Source organism: Geotrypetes seraphini, chromosome 1 (assembly GCF_902459505.1).
Source record: "Geotrypetes seraphini chromosome 1, aGeoSer1.1, whole genome shotgun sequence".
Classification (NCBI taxonomy): Eukaryota; Metazoa; Chordata; class Amphibia; order Gymnophiona; family Dermophiidae; genus Geotrypetes; species Geotrypetes seraphini.
The window spans coordinates 313,027,266-313,046,083 of NC_047084.1; the positions used below are offsets into that span (position 1 = coordinate 313,027,266).

The 18,818-nt window shown below is 41.1% G+C and overlaps 1 protein-coding gene across 1 annotated transcript in view; it reads left to right on the forward strand.

Moving 5' to 3' along the window:
• COL25A1 (collagen type XXV alpha 1 chain) overlaps positions 1–18,818 on the forward strand; it is a 405,886-nt gene that overhangs the window by 203,445 nt on the left and 183,623 nt on the right. Inside the window, exon 14 of the mRNA XM_033960097.1 lies at positions 3,416–3,460. Within this exon, the coding sequence (XP_033815988.1) occupies positions 3,416–3,460 (45 nt within the window). The remainder of the gene's footprint in view (positions 1–3,415; positions 3,461–18,818) is intronic.

Below are 18,818 nucleotides of genomic sequence, written 5' to 3' on the forward strand. Positions count from 1 at the left end.
AAAGTCTCCCAGCAGAACAACGTCTCCCCGTAAGGTGATCTTCTCCCTCCCCTCCTCCCCCGACCCTGTTCCTCTCATCTTATCTATCTTAGATGTAGTTAGGGCAGGGATGGGCAACTCCGGTCCTCGAGGGCCGGAATCCAGTCGGGTTTTCAGGATTTCCCCAATGAATATACATTGAAAGCAGTGCATGCAAATAGATCTCATGCATATTCTGGGGAAATCCTGAAAACCCGACTGGATTCCGGCCCTCAAGGACTGGAGTTGCCCATCCCTGAGTTAGGCCTTCTTGAGTAACCACGAGCATAACTGGGCCACTGATGTAAACATACAGTATTGTCTCTTCTATGTCCGTTTCTTTTTTAAAGGTGTGAAGGTATGCAGGCCAGCAGTAAGAATAGCTACCAGCCCCTGAGCTCCTGTGCTTTTAAGATGGCAGAAAGAACAGACGTACTGCTACTGGAATTTGCATAAATTTATGTAAGGGCTTGCAGAGATAGCAGCTGGAGCCTGGAGCAGCACAGGCTACAGCATCAGAGAGAGACTGAGGGGTAAAGAGGAGCTAAGGACAGGATCTTCATGCCTGGGTCAATTTTTTGGTCACTGTCTCTCCCTGTGAGCAGCTCCCTACTTATGGCTCATATTTAGCTCCCTATTTTCTTCTCACCATCTTCCCTTTATTTCTTCTTCTCCTGTATCTTCTCTTGTCTGTAACTTCTCTTACCTTCCTTGTGCCTGCTTGTGTTTGTCTTGCTCTCTGAGTTACAGCCAGTTTCATAGCACATTAATGCTGCCTGACACTTATCTTTGATCTGCTTCCCTATTGGTTCTCTCCCTCCACCTCCCTCTTGCAGATCCTCCCCCTCCATTCTTTCCTACACTGCAACTTTCCCTTTGGTGCCCTGTGCTTATGGCAGGTGCAAGGGTATTAGGCACTCTAGGTTAGAGACTAACTAAATTTCGGTTTGTTTTGGTTAAGGCACCAAAATTGGTCCAAAATCCTATTTCTGCTTGTTTTAGGGAAGGGTTTTTCTGCCAAAAGAGTATGGCTATGGATTTGGCATCAGCCAACTGTATGTTTTTGGTGGAAGCTGAAAATTTGTGCTTTGGCCTGTTTGTCTCCCCTTTTCCCCATCCCCTTCCTTCTGAACTAGAGTTAACTTTCCCTATGCCTACCTGTAGGTGCCCCCTTCAGGCCTATCTTACAATTTGGCGGCCTAGGGGTGTAATCAGGGCAGGAGTGATCATAAGTTGCTCATGCCCATGCTGACCCTGTTCTAAAAATAGCTGCCATGATCTCTACTGGTAATCTAGTTAGACTACTGCAAGAGATCACAACAGCCATTTTGAGAGTAGAGCTGACTTTGGCAAGAGTGACTGGGGCTTTCTCCTTCCCTAAATATACCACTGGACCACCAGTGATTGTAAGATACTTAGCGGGGAGAGGGTACTCTTTGCCTTCTTGTGTGTGTGTGATGAAATTGCATGTAATGCAGTTATAATCTTCCATAGTTATAGTGCTCCAAACAGTGGCATAGTAAGGGGGAGGGACAATCCACCCTGGGTGCCATCTTGCTATGGGTATGGCATCCCTCCTCCTCTCTGTCCCCCCCTACCTGCCCGTTCCTCTCCTTGCCGCTTGCATGTGCCCCTTGCCTTCCTCTGTACCTTTTTTACTTGTCCGGTGTGAGGTTACTGCCCGCTTCGGTATCGGCACTGTCTCTGACATCACATCTGGGACCTGTTGGTTCCAGTTTCTCTTTTCTGCTTTCCTATCTAATGCAAATTCTCCTTCAAGCAGCTGCTGTCCATTTGTCTAGTATTTTTTTATTATTTTTACTTTCAACTTTATTTTTAGTATTTTATATTTATTTTTTGGTATTTATAACCCACTTGTAGCCTAAGTGGTTTACATTCAGGTTTACATTCCAGTATGGTTCCCTATCTGTCCCTTTAGGCTCACAATCTGACTAATGTACCTGGGACAATGGAGTGTTAGGTGACATGCCCAGGGTCACAAGTTCATTAGGTTTGAACCTGCAACCTCAGGGTGCTGAAGCTGCAGCCTTAACCACTAGGCCACTCCTCCACTTCCACATTATTTAAATGTTTTCTCACAGAAGTACCAGTGATGGTCTTACAAACTCACCTTTATCAAACAAACTGTCCTGCGTTTTTAATACTTTTGATTTTCGTGATTGGCCCGTATTTTTTGACACACTAACAAATCTTAGACCTACATCTAACTTTTTGACTTTTGACCCACAAGTCAAAAACCACTGGAGCAGAGCCACCAAATAGAATGAAGCATCATCTTTGTAAACATGGAGATCAATATTCAAAGTTTAACTGAGCAGTTGAAGTCATGCCTGGTTAGGGTTACCCTACGTCTGAGAAAACCCTGACATGTCCTCTTTTTAGTGGACTGTCCAGGCACAGAGGGATTTCCAAAACCAGGCAGTTTGTCCAGGTTTTGGAAATGCTAAGCTCGGAGGCCGCATCTGGAAGCCTTTGTGCATGCACAGCTGTCACCATGATGATGTCATAAGCACACACGCTTTTGTGTAATGTCATTGCGTTGACGTCTGTGCATGCGCAAAAGCTTCCAAATGTGGCCTTCGAGCTCGGGGAGGTTCATGCAGGGGGTGGGGAAGAATGGGGCGGAGCTGGAGGCAATGCGAAACTGGGGGAAGAATGGAGTGGAGCCAGGCATCCTCTGTTTTTCAAAGAGGAAAACTGGCAACCCTATGCCTGGTTAAGCCTTGCTGAGCTGGCTAACCACTGATATTCAGTGGCATTTAACCAGGATCTGCCATTGAACATCAGTTGTAAACAAACAGTCATGTACTGTATGTGCAAACTGGCTGAGGGCCCCTTTGACAAAGCCACAGTAGCGATGCGGCCACAGTAAATGCACCAAAGACCATTCAGTTCCTAAGGGCTTCAGTACATTTACCGCAGCAGCATCATTAACGAGACTTGGTATAAGGGGCCCTAAGTTAGGAGCGGTCTTGGGATGGAGTTTGGGCGGAGCTGCTACTTAGTTGATTAGTGGCTAGATTTAGTCCACTAACTAGCTAAGCAAGTGGATAAAGTTAGGACAGCAAAAAGACTGTCCTAACTTTATTCACAGAGTTAACCAGGCACTGGTCTGAATATCAGCCGATACCGGGTTAACTTCCGAGTTGCTGCATGAACCCAGATATTCAGTGGTGGAGGCCACGCATTGATCTAATTCAGCCCATGGCTATGAATGGCTTATAAGCTGCTTAGCACCATGGATTGAACATCAGGCCCCTGGCTTACAGTAGTTGAAAAGGTACAGTAAAGAAAATATATATAAAGTAAAGTTCTTTAAGTTGTTGAAAAATTCAAAACTTTATAATCTGATTAATCCACATATCTATACCTGCAGGGTTCTGATGGCACTCCTGGTATTGCAGGAATGGATGGGCAGAAGGTGAGCACTGCATGAAACCTTTAAAGAATCTCCTCTCCACCCTTAACCCTTCACTTACCCCTCTCTATATGAGTCCTTTATTTTCTGAATATTAGCGCTTAGCTGGCTAAGTGCTATTTAATTAGCCAGGAGCTGCTCCTGGCTGTTTAAATAAACTAAACTAAACTAAACCTTAGGTTTGTATACCGCGCCATCTCCACAAGCGTAGAGCTCGGCACGGTTTACAGGGTTAGGTTGAAAAGGAGCTACAATGAAGGGTTATAGGAAAGAAGCTAGGAAGATAAAGAGGGATAGGGAACCAAAAAGCGGGAAGTGTTAGGTTTTTGAAAAGAGCCAAGTTTTCAAGTGTTTGTGGAAGGAATGGAGGGAACTTGAAACTGTGAGCGGGGATGTGATGTTGTTCCAGAGTTCTGTGGTTCTAAAGGGGAGGGATGTTCCTAATTTTCCTACGCGGGATATACCTTTTGTAGAGGGGAATGATAGTTTCAGTTTTGGGGAGGATCTAGTGGAATTAGGGTTAGAGGAATTCCAGAAGAGTGGGATAACAGGAGGGAGGATGCCGCTGAACATTGGGTGGGCCATGCCCTAACAGTAAAAGTTGACATGTGGTAAGTGCAAAGGCAGTGCATCAACTTTGAAGGTATGCCCAGCAGGACTTCCGTAGCTCCTATTCAGAAATGTTCATTAGCACATGTATCTGTATTAATTGCAATCAAGTTAACATATAACTCCTCCTTTTCCATAGACACTAAGGGGGAAATTTTATAAGCGGTGCCTAACTTAATTAAAAAATTGGCTTCAATGATGAGCTTTATTAATAGATAGGTGTGGGGTTACCAGACGCCCAGATCTCCCTGGACATGTCCTCCTTTTGAGGACATGTCCGTGGATCCAGACAACTTTTAAAACCTGGCACTTTGTTCGGGTTTTGAAAAGCTTCTGGCAACGAGTGACGTCGGGATGGCATTTTCGCATCTGCGCAAATGCCGCCCGATGTTGCTCGTTCAGGTCGAGGGGGCAGGGGGCGGGGTGGAGATGGGGGCTGAATGGGGCTGGCCAGCCAAAATGGGGCAGGCTTTGGGGCAGGGCCATGGGTCTGGATTTTCCATTTGGAAACTCTGGTAACCCTAGATAGGGGTCTATTGCATGGTGCCCACTGGCACCTAACACCAAAGTAGGCATGTTTAGGGGAAAGAGACTTAAGCGCAGTTAGGAATGACCTGCTAAAGGACCTAGGTTCCTATAATATAAGGCTTTAAAATCCTACCCTATATTACAGGTGCCTAAGTTTTAAGTTAGGCGCTGCTAAGCACGATTCTGTAATGGGCGCCTAAGTATGATTGACATGTAATAGGCTCCTATCTTTTTTAGGTGCCCATTACAGAATCGGCTCTAAATGAATTCATGCTAACTGAACAAGTGAGTTAGTTCACTCCCACTTTCTATCCACACCCTGCCTTGTTCCCACACCATGACACAAAATGTGCTTTTCCCTGGATTCCATAGATGGTGTCAAAATTTCCATTCCCAAATTTGGATGCACTGTGAAGATGTGAGCACAAATTACCAGTAATTAATTAGTGAGCTCTTAAGCATCAATAATTGGGTGCCAGCAACCAATTATTGATATTAACTGGCACTCATCAACATTTGCACACACATCTGGATGCATGCTATTCCATAAGCCAGGGCATCAAACTCTCATAGCGCATATCCCAAAAGGGGGAGGGCCATGGAAGGGGCATGAGTGTGTCAGGAATGTTCAAATCATTATGTGCATAGTTATAGAATACCAGATAAGTGTGCCTAACTTAGGAACCAGCATTTATACATGGTTTCAACAAGTGTAAATATGGTACCTAGAGGTAATTATAGGAATCGGTGTTAAGCACAATTCTAGGGTGAATTTTGAGCAAGTTATAGAATTCCCTCCTTAATGCATAAATTATCATGTGCTAACTGCTAAACTGCCATAGAAATAGCATGCTTGTGCAGTAACGTTTACCATATACAGTCCATTCTCATTATTCACGGCAGCATAGTTCTCAAAATTGTTCATGAACTGGAAAATCACAAATAACGAAATGCTACATCTGTGGGAAAATAGAGGTTAGGTTCCAGCAGTACATTTTGCGCCTCAAAACTGAGGCAAGTGAATCCTATAGGATAAACAGGGTTAGGTTCCTGCATGGGACAGACTTGACAAAAACCATAGTAGAACATTCAGAATGTTACAAGCATATATATATATTTTTATTTATTGTATTGCTTATAGACATGGAGGGGCATAATCGAAAAGGACGTCTAAATCCATTTGCATCCAATTCGCAAGTCGTCCAAAGTTAAAAACAGCCTAGGACACATTTTTTAAAAATACGTCCAAAATTTTTTTTATATTTTGAAAATCGTCTAATTATACATCCTGCCGATCTGATCGTCCAAGCCACTATAACGTCCATTTTATACCACATTTCCGTCCAACTTTTCGTCTAAGTCAAAAACGCCTAGAACAAGCCCTGTTGGACGTGAGAGGGGTCTGCAAAGTGATGGACTGCACACCCAGACATGGCACCTAAATAGTGGGGTACCTAACAGGGCACTACTGTGAACTTCACAAAAAGGGTGCCAAGTCATCATCTCACCACAGCTCCCTTATAGGTCATGGTGAGCCCCCCCAAACCACTTCCAGAATCCCTCAGACCCATTTATCTACCACCCCAATAGCCTTTATGGCTGCAGAAGCCACTTATAGGGCAGTAGAAAAGGGTTTTGGGGGTGTATAGGGGAGTGCACATGTTTCATTATCAATGCAGTGATTACAGGGGCTTATGAGCATGGGTCCTCCTTTTCATGAGTCACTAACCCACCCCCAAGACGACTTAAGCTGCCTCTGTGCTGGACGACTAGGCTTTCCTATGCCAGGCGGCCTAGCGATGATGGTCTGGAGGCTGAATTTTAAAGGTGTGATTAATATTTTTATGAGGGGGTGGGCATCGGTTATCACTGGGGTAGTGTGAGGGGGGGTCTGTTTTATGTGTTTGCAGTGCTTATCTGGTGACTTTAGGTGGGGTTTTATGACTTAGACCATGTTTTAAATGGTCTAAGTCACAACGTCCAAGTTCCGTTGATCCTAGGCTGTACGACTAAGTCTAAGCTGGCCCACGTCCTGCCCAACTCCCGCCCTCAAAACTCCTCCTGAAACGCCCCGTTTAGCTTTGGTCGTTCAGCGGAACTATGTAGGCCTAGGTCATTTAGAAATACGTCCAAAACCCATTTTTATTATCGACACTTGGACGTATTTGGGAAATGTTTGTCCAAGTGCTGACTTAGGCCGGTTTTTGGACGTTTTTCTCATTCGATTATGAGCCCTATAACATTCTAGTGGCCTAAGACTCTGATTGGCCAGATCCCTAAGGCCAGAAACATAGAAACATGATGGCAGATAAAAGTTCCCCAACATGAGGAAAAAAAATTGAACATTTTAAAAAGGAACGGCATCTATTTTTATTTCTTTATTTTTGTCTGTGCACATTCTTACCAAACATTGGGCTCCTTCATTCAATTCCTATGAGCATCAGAGCATTTACCTTATCGGCCCACAGTAAAAGGTTCTACCGCTGCTTGATAAAAGGAGTCCATTAATAGTCAGTTTCTGTTAAATCCTTCCTTTTCTTTCCTTAGAGGAAATGTGAATTTCAGAAAGAGAAAAAGAGACATGCTATTCAGTGTGGAATTCGATCAGTTCTACAATTTGCCTGAGCTGCTTATATGGCTAAATGTCAGGAGATGTTAGGTCCACTACATTTTACCTCATGTAGCAAAGAAATACAAGATATTTGAGCTGGTCTGGGAGTGCATGCCTCTGTCTCAGGGGGATTTTATTCCTATACTTAATTTTTTGCACATGCATAAATGTCACAGAAATTCAGTTTTGACAGGTTTGAATCTTTTTAAAGGACCAACAAGAAGGATGTTGCAGCGCATGAGCTTTACACAGATCCTTTCTTCAGATGTGACCTTTGAGGTCTGAAAGGCTCAGGCATTAGGGAAAAGAGAGCACACACAGAGGCAGGGCAATGCAAAAGTCCACAAGACAATCAAAAGAGCTTGCCATACCAAGAAACAAGATGGTTGCAAATAAAATACTGTTTTATGGCAGATAAAAACCCAGCATGGCCACATTTTGCCCTCAAGCTGCATCAGGGGTGAACAAAATACTATAAAATAGAATACCATCGATATAAATATGTGATGCTAAATATAAAATATCAAAAACATAAATTGGCATCCATACTTCAAAAACATAAAATCATCATTTGTGAAAATAATAAATCATATACACAAAATCACAATATTATGTACATATCAAACACAAAGATATGTAACTGTGTGCATGTTGTCACCGTGCATCACCAGGCTGGGCCACGCCCAAGCAGGTATAACTGAGAGAGTCCAGAGCACACGGCACTGACCGAACGGTTAATCAGTTCACAATTGGAGTGGTGGATCAAGTAATAAAACACCTGGATTGATTCCAACTTAAAGTACTTTATACCATCTGGAACTTCAATTTTCACAAAAACATTCATAGTTCAAAAGAAAACTTGGCTTTCAAAGACATAGTTCAAAATGGCCTCCCTTGGCCTGTGTCCCTTCTGGTCCATTCAAACTTCTGACATCAGGGACTCCTTACTATTCCCAGTGCTATATTCAGCTAGTTTCAAAAAATGCTTTCATACGGTTTCTTATTCAAAACTCATAACAAAATTATTACTCTTAGTGTCAGACTGGATCTTGCCTCTGAGCTCTTCTGACTGCAGAGCTCAGGGCAGTAGGGACCTCCCCCCACAGTGACCGTTGGTTGTCGTCCCTCCCCACAGGACCCACAATCCAGTCTAAAAGAAAAACCAAAAAGGAAAAATATCCCAAAAAGACTACTGCCAGGGCTGTGAAGTGCTAACTGCCACAGCGTAGAAAAACTCAGGGCTCCTTTTACAAAGGTGCGTTAGGGCCTTAATGTGCGGCATGGCGTGCGCTAAAATGCCCCATGCGCTAGCCACTACCGCCTCCTCTTAATCCGGTATGTGCGCTAAAAACATTAGCGTATCTTTGTAAAAGGAGCCTTCAGGTTCTTTCAAAAGAAGCTTGCAAGAACCTTCGCAAGGCCTTAAGCTTTACAGTAAACTCTCCCCAAACTTGAGTTTACTGGGGCAGCCAGCCCCTTTATTTCCCCAACAAATTAGCAAACCATTTTAACTTCTAACTTTGCTATTTGGCAAAGTCCCAGCACGACCTCAATTTAAACACAGTCAGTTTCCATATCCCACAGGTCAATTTCAGTATTTCCCTCATTAAAGTCCATGACTTCTTCAGGGTCTAAATACTCTTCATTCTCAGAAGCTTCACCCACAAAATCTTCTAACATTTCAGAATCAATATGGTTAGATCTGACCTGTGTATTCTGTTGAGGTATGCTGCTTCGGGTCCTAGGCACTGGTCTGCCTTTACTACCATGTTTCCTCTCCAGTGTGGGTTGGTTCAGTGGCTGCCTCCCCTCTGAGCGCTCCTGCTGGCCCTTATAAGCCTCAGGATAATGAGCTGCAGGAATTGCTTGTTCCTGGCCAAAGTGGAGACTAGTAATGTTCTTGGTGTCGCCTTGAATTGGGTCCCCCATGAATGTTGTCAGTTGCCTTGTAAACATTCCCCCTGGTAACACTATTCTCAGCACTATTAGTTTCACCTGCATATTGTTCCCCCTTCTTTAATTCAGGTGAAAACAAATAGGTATTTTCTTGCTCATGACTAAACCTTCCCTGACTGGTTCAAATTCTGGGTTGAGGTGTTGGTAGGGTTCTTCCACTTTGGGACAGTACTTTCCCTTGCCTAGCCCTGGGCACAGGCGTTTTCTTACTACCCTTCTTACAGGGGCTACCCTGTGACAGTGTGCATGCACATTTTTCATTATCTGGTGGTAAAGCATAAACTTTCATACTTCCTAGGTACTACTGCACCAATTCTTCTTCATGCTCAATATGAAGAACAGAGCACACTAAAATTAAATCACAAATGATCATTTGACATTAGCATTCATAATAAATTAACTGTTCTACGGAATATAAAACATCAATTTGATTATCTTGTAATCTAAGGAAATATGAATCTATGCCACTTGATGCACAGCACTGCAAATTAAAAAAAAAGAGCCCATAATTTAAAGATAAAAAAGAACATTAAAGCTATTTGAAATTAAACCTGTTATAATGATATAAAAGGTCATTCTATAACCTGGCATCTACAAGTACATGCTACTTATGTGTGTCAGGGGCACCAAAATTGGCAGTTATGCACAAAAGCATACTAGAAGCTATTCTACAAGGTGCACCTAAGTGCTATAGCATGTAACTTTTAAGGGGTGTTTATTTATTTACTCAATTTTCTATACTGTTCTCCCAAGGGAGCTCAGAATGGTATATATGAATTTATTCAGGTACTCAAGCATTTTCCCTGTCTGTCCTGGTGGGCTCACAATCTATCTAATGTACCTGGGGCAATTTTTTTAGGGGGGGGGGGATTAGGTGACTTGCCTAAGTTCACAAGGAGCAGTGCTATAAGTTCGGCATGTAAAAATTTTAAGTGCGGATTGCGAGCCTATATTTACATGCATAAATTTAAATTAAAACTAATTAATTCTAATAATTGCTTGTTAAGAAGCCAATTATCTGCATTAATTGGCTTGTTATTCAATTAAATTGCACACATAACTCAAAGTGCCATTTCTAGAATTCAGGGGTATGCGAGGTACACTTAGCCACACCCCTTAATTCCTGCAGTTGACCTGGCATTTTGCCAGTTTGGGTTTTACGCCAGTATTTTATAATGTCATCCTGGTTCACAAATGATGTTGTACTCGTAAAATTGGTGCAGGGCCCTGCTGCGCCAAACTGGAGGCACCGAGTTCTAGAACTGCCTCCTTACTGACTTACTAGTGATACTGTATCATATATAAACCTAAAGTAAACTTCACCACCATTCCTTAAAAGATATGTCGTTGTGCTTTGCATCTCTCTAATCTCCACGAACCCATAGACTAGCTCATAGCAATATGATTAAAAAGATTATTTATATGCCACTCTATTTCACAAACAGACAGCACAACAGTTACTATGTTTTAAAAATGCAAAACTCCTCAGTCGCCATTGAAAAGCTATTTTCCTGTCATGAGTGCAGATTGACCAATGACGCTAAAGGTTTTGTCATAGCATGGATGGCTCTCGGGGGGTCTCGAGCAGCTCCATTTTGTCTTATCATAGTAGCAATACAACCCCTATTTATTATCATTTCTTATAAATATAATACACAAAATCTTAGGATTAATTTATTTCATTGACCATCTATCCTGTTTTTCACACAGTACTTCTGGCTGTCTCACTTGAACCTTATACTTCAATAAATCAAGAAGGTCATAACCTGCTGTTTCACAATTTACTCAAAGTAATAATAATTCTGTAAGTACGATCTATCCTGGCCCCACTTGCATACTCCCAGTTGGACTACAAAGGGGCAGTTTCTTTAAACCCATAAAATATATCTGCTGTAGCTCCATTTTACATTTCAGATAGTCACACTGATGATTCTGGCAGTTCTTCATTTCCATCTAAACCCTACCTTTAACAGTACTGTAAGAGCAACTTCAAAAGATTTCAAATACAGTATAGGCATGATATGAAAAAAGATCATACTAAACTTAATTTACAATTGTGCATCTAATTAAATCGACCGTAAGCCCCAAAACAGTGCAATAGCAAACCAGGTTGATGTCATTAAATATTCTGTAAATTTATTGTTCATTATCTTATATGATGAAAACACTTCATCTCAAATCTGTTCAGTTTCAAAATTTCTATGTCCAGAGTCTCTTAACATATTACTTCATTCCTTGGTTATTTCAAAAATCGATTATTGTAATGACCTATTCAAGGAAATAGCTCAAAATGAAATCAGACGTCTACAGATCATTCAAAATGCTTCAATTAAACTTATAATGAAGGCTAAGAAATTCGATCACATGACTCCTCTTCTTAAGAAAGTGCACTGGCTCCCAGTCGCACACCGTATAATGTATAAATTAAGTCTGCTTACTTTTAAATCTTTGCTATACAAGACTCCGGCTTTCATTTATAAATTACTGATTCCCTATACCTCAACTAGATTACTGAGGTCCAATGATCAACATTTACTAGTTATTCCCTCACTTAAAATTATTAACACACAACGGCATTTCATCTTTTCTGTCACAACCCCTCAAACATGGAATTCCCTCCCTATTTACTTAAGGGAAGAAAACAATTTGGATAAATTTAAGAGCAAACTAAAAAGCTTTCTTTTTAAGGATGCATTTGATAATTAGAAAATTTGGCTAGGAGTTTCATTCCAACTCCATAACTTCTCTGAGGTTCATTGCTCTCTCCCTTCCTATTGTTTTTTTACCATAATTGTCTTCTCTCCTATCAACAATTTGTATTTCTTTTCCCATCCTTTCCTCTTGTTTTAATATGTTTGTAAAGTTAGTCTTCAATATGTTTTGAAAGGTTTAGTTCTTTGTTTGTTTTGTTGCCCCCTTAATTTTGTAATTTTACTGATGTGTTCATTGCTTAGAATTTTGAATAAGCGATCAATCAAATGTATAATAAACTTGAAACTTGAAGATCTTTTATAACACCATTACAGAAACTCATATAAACCGCTCTGAATTGACTCCCCGGTCATTAGTAGCGGTATAGAAGCTTTCAAGAAGCAATATGTTAAAAGGTACCATAGCCTACAAAGACTCTAGTGGTCTCAAGGACCATTGCAACAAGTCAATTAAATCTGGGATTTGAAATTATATATTCTTGTTTTACCTTATTCCACCTAATAGATAATAGAGGGGTCCTTTTATTAAGGTGCTAAGATGTCCATAGGAATATAATGGATGTCTAAGCATTTAGCACGCACTAATTTTTAGTGTGCACTAAATCGGTTAGTGCACCTTAATAAAAGGACCCCAGAATGAGAAAAACAAATTGTTATTGGATCAATGTATAATGTTATCTTTACTGGAAAGTGGTGTACAGTTACCCTTGGATTCTATATAGGTTGCCCAAATTTGAGCCTGGAGACCAGATCTGCATGTTAACTAATTAGTCAATTAGGTGCTAGCAATCAATCATTGGAGTTGCGAGCACTTAATTGGCAATAGTTAGGAGTTACTGGCAAATCTGCCCTATGCCCTATTCTATAACATCTGTGCTTAAATTTCGTTGGCGTACCCTAATGAGTGGTGAAGTAGCCTAATAGCCTGTGCAATGGACTGAGATCCTGGGGAACTGCGTTCAGTTCCCACTACAGTTCCTTGTAATCCTTTGCAACTCACTTAACTCTCCATTGCTCCAGGTAGAAAAAAAATACAAACCTTAGATTGTGAGCCTGCCGGCAACAGAGAAAGTACCTGCATATAAAAGTGTACAGTGCCGCATACATCTAGTAACACTATAGAAATGATTAGTTGCAGTAGTTCACAGCGGGCTTGGGCAGGTCAGGAATGTTCCCAGAAATTAGATGCCTTGTTATAAAATACCTTTTGAATTGGATAATAGGCTTAAACAGTAGCTTTTACAAGGCACAATATCAACTTTATCCCAAGGTGATGCTGTAAATCACCCTTAATGCCTTGTAACAAAGAAGTAACAATCAATCTTGAGAACTTGAGAACTTAGATTGGGTGGCCAAGTCGTGTATAACTAGCACAAAAAGGGATAGTAGCCCTGAGGAAACCCCCCTCTACGGGTGAAACATGTTGGCTTGTTTATCCCTTGTCAACCGCCATTTACCATCCCGGTTAAGCTAAGTATTCATTTCAAACTCATTAGAAATATTTATTGTTTTAAATCAGTATAAGAGTTCATCACATATATAAAAAACAAAAGAAAATGATATACCAGTCTCACACTCTGCACTGACCCGATGACGATTAGGTGCGTAAAGCCGGGGGATAGTATTGTTTGATCCCCAGGTGGCATCTCTGAGGGCCGGGTAAATTGATTGTTACTTCTTTGTTACAAGGCATTAAGGGTGATTTACAGCATCACCTTGGGATAAAGTTGTTATAAAATACCTGCATTTCTGTGTCTAACTTCAACCACTTACTTAGATTTTAGGAGGCATCTGAAAACTTATTTGTTTACCAAATATTTAGGTAATTCAAGTTCATTCCTCTCATTGTCTCATTTCCTCTTATTGTCCAATTTCTTTGGTAAGCCGCGTAGAACTTCACGGTCCTGCGGTATATAAGTAAATTGTAGTGTAATGTAATGAGGTGGGTGCCAGCATTTACACTAGCCTTTGGCAGGCATAAAGTTAGATGTGAAAGGCACTCAAAGCTGTTATTCTATAAAAGACACTCCACGTAGGGCACTCTTTACAGAATACTAACTGCGCAGATCATCTCTAGCGCCTAACTTTGGGTGCCATTTATTGAATCTAGCCCTTAGTGTTGAGTGGTAAGAGCAGTTAACATAGCTGGTTTTAAGAAAGGTTTGGACAATTTCCTGGAGGAAAAGTCCATCGCCTGTTGTTGAGACAGACATGGGGGAAGCCACTGCTCGCCCTGGATCAGTAGCATGGAATGTTGCTACTCATAAGAACATAAGAATTGCCGCTGCTGGGTCAGACCAGTGGTCCATCGTGCCCAGCAGTCCGCTCACACGGCGGCCCTCTGGTCAAAGACCAGCGCCCTAACTGAGACTAGCCCTACCTGCGTACGTTCCGGTTCAGCAGGAACTTGTCTAACTTTGTCTTGAATCCCAGGAGGGTGTTTTCCCCTACGACAGACTCCGGAAGAGCGTTCCAGTTTTCCACCACTCTCTGGGTGAAGAAGAACTTCCTTACATTCGTACGGAATCTATCCCCTTTCAACTGTAGAGAGTGCCCTCTCGTTCTCCACACCTTGGAGAGGGTGAACAACCTGTCCTTATCTACTAAGTCTAAACCCTTCAGTACCTTGAATGTTTCGATCATGCGCCTCTCAATCTCCTCGAGGGAAAAGAGACCCAGTTTCTCTAGTCTTTCGCTGTACGGGTTTTGGCCAGGTACTAGGGACCTGGATTGGCTACCATGAAGACAGGCTACTGGGCTAGATGGACCATTGGTCCTTATATTCTTATAAGGAGATAAACAGAAACATCTGTATTTCTGCTAGGTTTTAATCTACAATCCATTGAATTATACAGTATTTTAAAATTAGCTTTTTGCCGACATTAATCTAGAGAAGGAACTAAAAATGCCCCTTGCATATAGGCTGACTGTAAAACAAACCCCTTGTAGTCTTTCCAGGGAATTGGTCTTGTTCATTTCTAGTATGTTGTTAAATATAAGAAATGCTCAAATTACACTTTGAAACCTGAATCCTGTCACAAGCTGTTTCCCAGGCCGACAAGTTGTGAGCATAGCCACGTTCAGCAAAACTACTGGATTACCACTGAACATGTAAGAGAGAAGAGGGGGTAGTGTTTACTTTTCCCCTGGGTTATATTGGTACCTGGTATCTTTTACATTGCTCTATAATTTTACTGTGGAGAGAGGAGTCCTGTACCATTTCTATTTTGTGGAACATATATATGGTAAAATGCAGATCTGAAACTGCAGATAAAGGGAGTTAATTAGAAAAATAGTTTATTATACCTAGCTCTGAGAAGTCCTCTTCATACCATCATTTTTGTGCTAAATTTCAATTAATTCTCTCTACAAGAGTGTTGTAATGTCTGGTATTTCTGATACACAGTGCATTAATTGATCCCCTGAAGAGTTTAGGACATTCTTCTAAATCCCCATTTTAAAGTTGTGTGCTACTTTTAATGCTAAGCAAGTATTTTTTAAAAAAATTTCTACACTGCTTAAGGCCGAAGCTAATTTCTTTGAGAATTATTCACTCAAATTGGTGACTCAGAGTTTGACACCAAAGGTTGTTTATCAAGTTTGGTAAATCACACACTGAAGTAGAAAAGCAAGGCTTGGCGGCCTTACCTCTCTTGGGAAAGTCACATAACCTACTGCATATACCTTTTTAGACAGACCCCCCTCCCCCCCCCACACACACACTTGTAATTGCAATATACAGTACATAACAAGTTCATTACAAATCATGATCCTTGTTATTACTTCCTTAAAATCCAGAGACAACCCCTTGATATGGATGAAGAGAATGCTCCCAAGCACATTCTAAATGTGATATCAGCTCAAAGGGCAAGAAGCCAAAAATGATGATTGTTCATTCTCAAAACCCCAACTCCATGGAGCTCAATGGGAAAATGTCAAAGGAAAAGTATATTTGATTTTGCAAAAATTAGTTTCATATTTATAAGAAGGTACATAAGAATATAAGACCAACCAAACTAGGTCAGACCAATGGTCCATCTAGCCCAGTATCCTGTTTCCACAGTGGCCAATCCAGGTTACAAGTACCTGTCAGAAACCCAAATAGTAGCAACATTCCAAGCTACCAATCCCAGGGCAAGCAATGGCTTCCCCCATCTCAATCTCAATAGCAGACTATTGACTTTTTCTCCAGGAACATGTCCAAATCTGTTAAAAACCCAGATAGGCTAACTGCTGTTGCCACATCCTCTGGTAATGAGTTCCAGAGCTTAACTATTATGGGCCCAAGCCGTTCGGATGAAACTTAACGCATCTAAGACAAAATCATTATGGCTAGGCCCAAAATTGGATTATTTGCATAGTTCTGTAACACTGGCTTCTGGTTCCTCCTTAGAAATCGAGTTTTCCGCTAAGATTCTGGGAGTCTTTCTTGACTCCTCGCTTTCTTTCAAGGATCAGATTAACTCTGTCATCAGGAAATGCTTTTTCAATTTGCGTATGTTGAGGAAGGTAAGACACCTCTTTCATCAACACCACTTCTCTATTTTAGTTGTCAATTATTTTATCTCATCTTGACTATTGTAATGTCATTTATCTTAGCATTACAAAAAACTGTCTTTCTAGACTGCAACTGGTCCAGAATACAGCTGTCAGATTGATTTTCGGGAAGCATAAGTGTGATCATGTGACACCACTGCTTCATAGTCTTTATTGGCTTCCTTTGTATTTCAGAATCCAGTTTAAATGTGCTTGTGCTATTTGCAAAATTCTTCATGGCATTTTCACTCCTCTAGTTCTGCTATCCTGGAATCTGTATAGATTCTCTTTCGCAAGGGGTGACCAACAACTCAAATTATCCTGTCCTTCTAGCAAAGGTATCAAAGGAACCAAGATCTTTGGCCATTCTTTGACCTTCAAGTTTCCTCAACTTTGGAACAATCTTCCACTCTTTTTAAGAAGTTCTGTCTCTCTTCCTTTTTTCATAAGTCTTTGAAAACTATTCTGTTCACTAAGCACTTTGGTAATTAATTTCCTCTCAGGTTTTTCTTTTTTCTTTCTCTTCAGTTCTTATTGGCCTAAACTAACTACTGTAAACCGAGATGAACTTTCCTGGATTGAAGTCTCGGTATATAAAGCCAAGCATTAGATTAGATTAGATTAGAACTATTCATTAGATGAAAAAAAAATTCTCTTATAGTTAAAAAGAGAATCCAAGATGGTTCTATAGAGAGGATGTGTTCTGCACTCCAACAAAGCCTGAGTGATAGAGATGTTTTTGTTTTGTTTTTTTGCTAAACAAGGGTATCTTTCTCTCTTAGCTTAATATACCTCTCTGCCTCAATTAAATAGCTTCTTCATACAATATAGTTATGAATACAAACTCCACCTAGACACCAAAATAAGTTCAGTCCAAACCATGGAATGGTGGTCCCAATGTAATCAGGGCCCTATTGCCTAATAGGAGCAGCCCCACTGTCAGAGATAGGACCCCTATGCCTTCAGGCCCTTAGAGCTTTCTTAGTTTGAGCAGTCAGGACTTGGGGTCAGGGTTCTGGGGCTTAGACCAGATGGATCTAGGAAGCTTTTAGTCCAAGGAATTTCTATTATCCAGTTGCTCCTCTGATAAGGTTATATCCCCTTCCTCCCACCAGTGCATGTGGTTCCTGGGAACTCCTAATAATTGCCACTTTCCTTATTTTATTGGTCTGCTGCTAGATTAAACCGAATAAAATTTCAGTCTTAATATATTGGTACAGAAAGGAAACAAGGCAGGTTAAAGAAATTTGGATGTTTGAAAACACACAATATTTCTTAGTGATTGGCATATACAGTAAGCCAAAAGAATGTTTTCTGTAACTGGATTCATTTTACTGCATGTATGACAGAGAAAGAAATGGAGGGAAAAGGAAAATCCTCTGGCAGCCGGATGACTGAAACAGTCTCAAGGTCCAAAGAAAACGCTACAGGTTTCCCAGGTTCTTGGTGCCTTATGTTGGTCTGAAAGAGATTTTTGTGTTTTTTTTATCCACTCAAGGAATTGGGTCTCTCAGCAAGGTTTTTATTGAGAGATCCAGTTCCTCTTTTGCTCATCTAAATAGTTTGTCGGTGCCCCTATTGCAGTGGGTGAGTGACAAATGCCATAGGTTGCCTTTGTCTCAGAGGAGGATGTTTTTTTATACTCTGCTTGGCTGATTTTTCCTCTCTGTTTTCCCAGTTCAGCTCAGGAGGGGCTGAAACCTTTCAGCTTACCTTTAACAAAATGGTCTATGTAGCTGGCTATGAGACTTTAGTAGTGATCCTCTGTAGTAAAGAGCTCTGTTATTAGTTTGTCTTCTGCAAAAAAAAAAAACTTGCACAGACATCTTCAGGAGTGTAGCCTGCAATCAGCAGCATAGCAAGAGAAAGAGATTAGAGAGTTGCGTGGGGACAGAAATCCCACCCGTCCTCGCCAAAGTCCCACCCGTCCCCAGCTGTCCCCGTGAGGAATCCCTCCATCCCCACCCGTCCCCGCAAGGAATCCCTTCCGTCCCCGCCCGTCCCTATAAACTTCACAAATAGTTATTTCATTTAATTATGCTACTGAATTAAATTCTCTGGTAGAAACCCATTTACAAATAAGCAAAAAGACTTTATTAATTTGGAAGTATTAATTGGGAAGAAATAATACTTTGTAAACGGGTTTCTACCAGATCCTCTAATGTTTATAAATTTTTATCAACACAATTAATATACTACTTTATCCTGAAGAAAAAAAAAAAAAGAAATAGAATTTTTTTCCTACCTTTGTTGCCTGGTTTCTGCTTTGTTCTCATTCAATTCCTTCCATCCATTATCTCTCTTCTCTCTGCGTCTTCCATTTGCTCTGTTACTGTGCCTCTCCCTTTCTCCCCCCATCCAAATTGGTCTGGCACCCATCTTCTTCCCTCCGCTCCCCCCATAGTCTGGC